Source organism: Nicotiana tabacum, chromosome 23 (genome assembly GCF_000715075.1).
Source record: "Nicotiana tabacum cultivar K326 chromosome 23, ASM71507v2, whole genome shotgun sequence".
Taxonomy (NCBI): Eukaryota; Viridiplantae; Streptophyta; class Magnoliopsida; order Solanales; family Solanaceae; genus Nicotiana; species Nicotiana tabacum.
In genome coordinates this window covers 2,116,056-2,122,452 of record NC_134102.1, presented here as the reverse complement: position 1 = coordinate 2,122,452, position 6,397 = coordinate 2,116,056, and the positions used below count along the sequence as shown (strand labels likewise).

Sequence of the window (6,397 nt, the reverse complement as noted above, 5' to 3'; positions counted from 1 at the left end):
ACGCAGTCCAAAGTTCAGAAGAAGATAAGTGGAGGATTGCCATGAATGAAGAAATGCAGTCCCTTTATCAGAATTGCACATGGAAATTGGCCAATCTCCCGAAGGGCAAGAAAGCAATTGGGTGCAAATGGTTATTTGCAAAGAAAGAAGGATTTCCTAACCAAGAAGATGTTCGCTACAAAGCAAGATTGGTGGCCAAAGGGTACGCTCAAAAGGAGGGAATTGATTACAATGAGGTGTTTTCTCCAGTCGTGAAACACTCCTCCATTAGAGTTTTGTTGGCTTTGGTAGCACAGTTGAATTTGGAACTAGTTCAGTTAGATGTAAAAATTGCATTTTTACATGGAGACTTGGAAGAGGAAATCTATATGACTCAACCAGAAGGATTCAAAGTTGCTGAAAAGGAAAATATGGTGTGCAAACTTGAAAAATCGTTGTACGTATTGAAACAATCTTTTAGACAATGGTACAAACGATTTGATAAGTTTATGTTGCGGCAGAAGTACAAAAGAAGCAAATACGATCATTGTATGTATTTGCGCAAGCTTGAAGATGGATCCTTCATATATCTTCTCCTATACGTTGATGATATGTTGATAGTTTCCAAAAGTCAAGAGGAAATTGAGAAGTTGAAGATTCAACTAAGAAAGGAGTTTGAGATGAAGGATTTAGGTGAGGCGAAGAAAATTCTTGGCATGGAGATAAAAAGAGATAGACATTCAAAGAAACTCTATCTATCTCAGAAAGAATACTTGAAGAAAGTAATAGATTGATTTAGCATGAATGAGAACACGAAGTTGGTTAGCACTCCTCTTGCTCCTCACTTTAAGCTTAGTGCTGTTATGTCGCCGAAGAATGAAGCTGAACAAGAGTATATGTCAAGAGTGCCATATGCGAATGCCGTTGGTAGCTTGATGTATGCAATGGTTTGCACAAGGCCTGATATTTCACATGCTATCGGAGTTGTAAGCAGGTATATGCATGATCCAGGAAAGGAGCATTGGCAAGCTGTGAAATGGATTCTACGGTATATTTGTAATACTGTAGATGTTGGATTGATTTTTGAGCAGGAAGATAGTCAGTATCTGGTTGGATATTGTGACTCGGATTATGCGGGTGATTTGGACAAGCGTAGATCAACTACTGGTTATGTTTTCACTATTGCAAATGCACCAGTTAGTTGGAAGTCTACTTTGCAGTCAACGGTTGCTTTGTCTACTACTGAGGCAGAGTACATGGCAATTACGGAGGCTGTAAAGGAGGCAATTTGGCTTCAAGGGTTGCTTAGAGATCTTGGTATTGGTCAAGAAAACATCACACTATTTTGTGATAGTCAGAGTGCTATCCAATTAGCAAAGAACCAAGTTTATCATGCAAGGACGAAGCACATTGGTGTTTGATATCACTTTGTACGAGATATTATAGAAGAAGGTGGAGTCATGGTGCAGAAAATTCGGACTACAAACAACCTTGCCGATATGCTAACAAAAGTAGTGACTGCGATCAAGTTTCAACATTGTTTGAACTTGATCAATATTGTTGAACTTTGAAGATTGGAGTTGAAGACACAATCAAAATTTAATCAGTAAGAGAAAATTGCAAAAGTGGAATCTTGCCAAGGTGGAGATTTGTTGAATTTTGACAAGATTAATGTGAACTAGTGTGAACATTTGAAGCCTCCTTTTAGGAAGAAATTGGTAGATGCATTTTTCATGCATCTACATTGCATGTTCACACTTAATATGATGTCATGCATGACATTATTAAGGCCATTTCTCTTCTATAAATAGCAAGGGTTTTGTTCATTTGTAAACATCTCTCACTTGCCTTCTTATCTCCTAAGGCATTTGAATCTTCTTTCTCTCTTGTAGTATTTCACTTGTATTTTTGGAGTGAAATAAATTTGAGTTGATTGTGTCCGAGGACTAGGCAAAAAAATTAAATTTTGCCGAACCTCGTTAATTTCTGGTGTTCATTTTATTATTGTCTCATTTACTATTTATTAGCTACCTTTAGATATAGTAGTTGTGATTTAATCACTCTCTATATAATCGGCTTCCGTAACACATAAGAGGAGATTAACCAGGCAAGTTGGAGAAGTTGGTTAAGATGGCCTTGAGCTTGAAATGGAACTATGACTACAGCTACTTCATCTTGTTTCACCAGTCTACATAACTAACCACATAAATAACATCACCAACATTTTGTACAATTCCCTCAATTCTAAGGCCATGACAATTTTCAGTAGAATCTCTACATTATTTGATTCTTGGGTACAATTTTTGGCATGTGTTTCTCCTGAAAACTGATCAATCATGAACAGGGGCGGAGCTAGAGTATAATTTTTAGGTTCGGCTAAACCTACTAGCTTTGGTTCAAACCCTGTATTTGTCTTAAGAAATTCATTGGATATGTATAAATTATTAATTTAGAACATAATAACTTAAAAAAATTATAATCATGAACCCATAAACTTCAAATTATGGCTCGGGCATGTGATTCTCGAGTACTGAAAACTGATCAATTATGAACAAGGGCGGAGCTAGAATATAGCTTTCGGGTTTGACCAAATCCAGTAACTTTAATTCAAATTATGTATTTGTCTTGAGAAATCTATTAAATATATATAAATTATTAGTTTAGAATTCAATAACTTAATAGGACTCAAATTCCAAACCCAAATTTAATAGGAATTCCACATCCATTGCTCTTGCTCAGCTCCTTGCATTACTAATCACCTTAAAGGTTCGACTACCAAACTATGAGTTTTCCAAATTAAGACATGTCAAGTTTTCCTTGGATCGGCATGCCCTTCAAAAACTATATATAAGTCAACATCAAGTTGCTTTTGTTGAAATTGTCAAAAGTCCCACATCGGTGGATGACAATTTTGAATGGGAATTTCACCCTATAAAAGGAGGCCTAATGTTTAGGATTTAGGTACACCTCTCATTTGCCTTTTGTTATCTTCTTAAGGCATTTGTATCTTCTCTCTTTAGTATTATTTCACTTGTAATTTTGGAGTGGAATAAAATATTGATTGTGTCCGAGAAAGTAGGCAAAATTGGCCGAACCTCGTAAATTCTAGTGTTCTTTTATTGTTGTCTTATTGTCTTGTTTATTATTTAGTGGTTGTCATAATTTTTGGTATATTAGTTGTGACTCATTCACACTATATACATTTGCCTTTCGCAACAATTGGTATCAGAGCCAAGGTACTGTCTAAGTATGCTATGTGGTTGCAGCATAGACTGATCTTCCACATCAGAAAAGATCTATCTTGGTAACTGAGTCAAGGTTCTGTCTAAGTATGCTCTGTGGTTGCAGCTTAGTCTGATCTTCCACACCAGAAAGGAAATAATCTTGATTTGTGTCGTCAGCTACTAAATAATATTTGTGTCAAAATGGGAGACGATAAACAAGAAGAATCTACATCAAGTGTCAATAATACGTCATCGTTGGCATCTTCGCTTATGACAAGAATTGTGTCAAATGCAAAATTTGCGGTAGAAATTTTTGACGGGTCAGGACATTTTGGGATGTGGCAAGGCGAGGTTCTAGATGTTCTTTTTCAACAAGGGCTAGATCTTGCCATTGAAGAAAAGAAGCCAGATGTTATTGGACAAGAAGATTGGAAAATTATCAATCGTGTTGCTTGCGGTACCATTCGATCCTACCTTGCTAGAGAGCAGAAATATCCATACACAAAGGAAACTTCTGCAAGTAAATTATGGAAAGCACTGGAGGATAAATTTTTGAAGAAAAACAGTCAAAATAAATTGTATATGAAGAAGAGACTGTTTCGCTTCACCTATGTTCCTGGTACCACAATGAATGAACATATCATCAGTTTCAATAAGTTGGTCACAGATTTGCAAAATATGAAAGCAACTTTTGATGACGGTGACTTGGCCTTGATGTTGTTGGGGTCACTTCCTAATGAGTACGAGCACCTTGAAACTACTCTACTCCATGGAAATGACAAAATTTCTCTCATAGAAGTTTGTTCGGCTTTGTACAGCTATGAACAAAGAAAGGGAGAAAAACAGAAGGGCGGAGAAGGAGAAGCACTAATTGTGAGGGGTCGTCCTCAAAATCAAACGAGGACTAAGAAGGGAAGATCCAAGTCGAGATCTAGACCCAGCAAAGATGAATGTGCCTTTTGTCGAGAAAAGGGGCACTGGAAGAAAGACTGTCCGAAGAAGAATCTCATCTCTGTGGGAGCCCTAGAATCAAAAGGGTTCAAAATCATTGCAGAAAATGGAGTGATGAGAATATGCTCCGGTGCACTAGTGGTAATGAAGGCCAATCGGAAGAACAATAACATGTACCGCTATCGTGGTAGTACAGTTATTGGGACAGCGACAGTGACATCTAGTGATGACAAAGAGGCAGAAGCAACCATGCTATGGCACATGCGCTTGGGACATGCTGGAGGGAAATCCTTGAAAGCTCTATCTAATCAAGGATTGTTAAAAGGCGTAAAGACTTGCAACTTGGAGTTTTGCGAGCATTGTGTCAAAGGGAAACAGACAAGGGTTAAATTTGGTACAGCGATCCATAATACTAAAGGCATTTTGGATTATGTACACTCTGATGTTTGGGGTTCTTCCAAAACACCTTCATTGGGTGGGAAGCACTATTTTGTAACCTTTGTTGATGATTTTTCCCGAAGAGTGTGGGTGTATACAATGAAGAGGAAAGATGAAGTGTTGGGAATTTTTCTCAAATGGAAGACGATGGTGGAGAATCAAACAGGCAGGAGGATCAAGTGTATTCGCACAGACAATGGAGGTGAATACAAAAATGATCATTTCAATAAGGTCTTTGAAAATGATGGCATCGTCCGACACTTCATTGTCATACATACACCACAACAGAATGGAGTGGCAGAACGTATGAACCGGACTTTACTGGAGAAGGTACGGTGTATGTTGTCCAATGCTGGCTTGGGCAAAGAATTTTGGGCTGAGGCAATTACATATGCATGCCACCTCATTAATCGTCTACCATCTGCTGCCATTGATGGCAAGACACCATTTGAAAAATGGTATGGAAAACCTGCTGTAGATTATGACTCTTTGCACGTGTTTGGCTCAATTGCATACTATCATGTGAAAGAGTCAAAATTGGATCCGAGAGCAAAGAAGGCTATATTTATGGGGATACTTCTGGAGTCAAAGGATACCGCTTATGGTGTCCAGAGACAAGGAATATTATATTCCGCAGAGATGTTACCTTTGATGAATCTGCCATAACAGATAAGGTGACAGTTGAAGATGTCAAACAAACTGGTGGTGCATCAAAGCAGGTGGAGTTTGAGGGAAAATTTATTTTTCCTACACAAGAAGCAGAGGAGGAAACTCATGAAGATTACCCTCTGGAAGAAAAGCCAGTAGAGAGGGAGATTCCAACTCAGGAACCTTGACAACAACTTGAATCAATAGCAACTAGCAGGCCAAAAAGGACAATAACGAAACCTGTTCGTCTCATAGAGACGGTTGCTTGCGCAACCTCAATTGTAGCTGATGGTGTTCCTACCACTTATAAAGATGCAATCCAAAGTTCAGAAGAAGATAAGTGGAGGATTGCCATGAATGAAGAAATGCAGTCCCTTCATCGGAATCATACATGGAAATTGGCCAATCTCCCGAAGGGAAAGAAAACAATTGGGTGCAAATGGGTATTTGCAAAGAAAGAAGGATTTCCTAACCAAGAAAATGTTCGCTACAAAGCAAGATTGGTGGCCAAAGGATATGCTCAGAAGGAGGAAATTGATTACAATGAAGTATTTTCTCCAGTTGTAAAACATTCCTCCATTAGAATTATGTTGGCTTTGGTAGCACAGTTGGATTTAGAACTAGTTCAGATAGATGTAAAAACTGCGTTTTTACATGGAAACTTGGAGGAGAAAATCTACATGAATCAGCTAGAAGGATTCAAAGTTGCTGGAAAAGAAAATATGGTATGCAAACTTGAAAAATCGTTGTACGGATTGAAATAATCTTCTAGACAATAGTACAAGCGATTTGACAAGTTTATGTTGCGGCAAGGGTACAAGAGAAGCAAATACGATCATTGTGTGTATTTGCACAAACTTAATGATGGTTCCTTTGTATATCTTCTCCTATATGTTGATGATATGTTGATAACTTCCAAGAATTCAGAAGAAATTGATAAGTTGAAGATTCAACTGAAGGAGGAGTTCGAGATGAAGGATCTGGGTGAGGCAAAGAAAATTCTTGGCATGGAGATAATAAGAGATAGACGTTCAAAGAAACTCTGTTTATCCCAGAAAGAATCTTTAAAGAGAGTACTACAGCATTTTGGCATAGATAAGAAGACTAAGCCAATTAGTACGCCACTTGCTCCCCATTTTAAGCTAAGTATTACTATG

The 6,397-nt window shown here is 37.9% G+C and overlaps 1 protein-coding gene across 1 annotated transcript; it reads left to right on the top strand.

Annotated features, from left to right (window-relative positions):
- Window positions 1-615: 615 nt before the first annotated feature.
- On the top strand, window positions 616-1,415 carry LOC142177536 (secreted RxLR effector protein 161-like). Its single transcript, XM_075246602.1, has one exon. The coding sequence runs from the start codon at window positions 780-782 to the stop codon at window positions 1,398-1,400; it is 621 nt and encodes a 206-aa protein (XP_075102703.1). The 5' UTR covers window positions 616-779; the 3' UTR covers window positions 1,401-1,415.
- The last annotated feature ends 4,982 nt before the right edge of the window (window positions 1,416-6,397 follow it).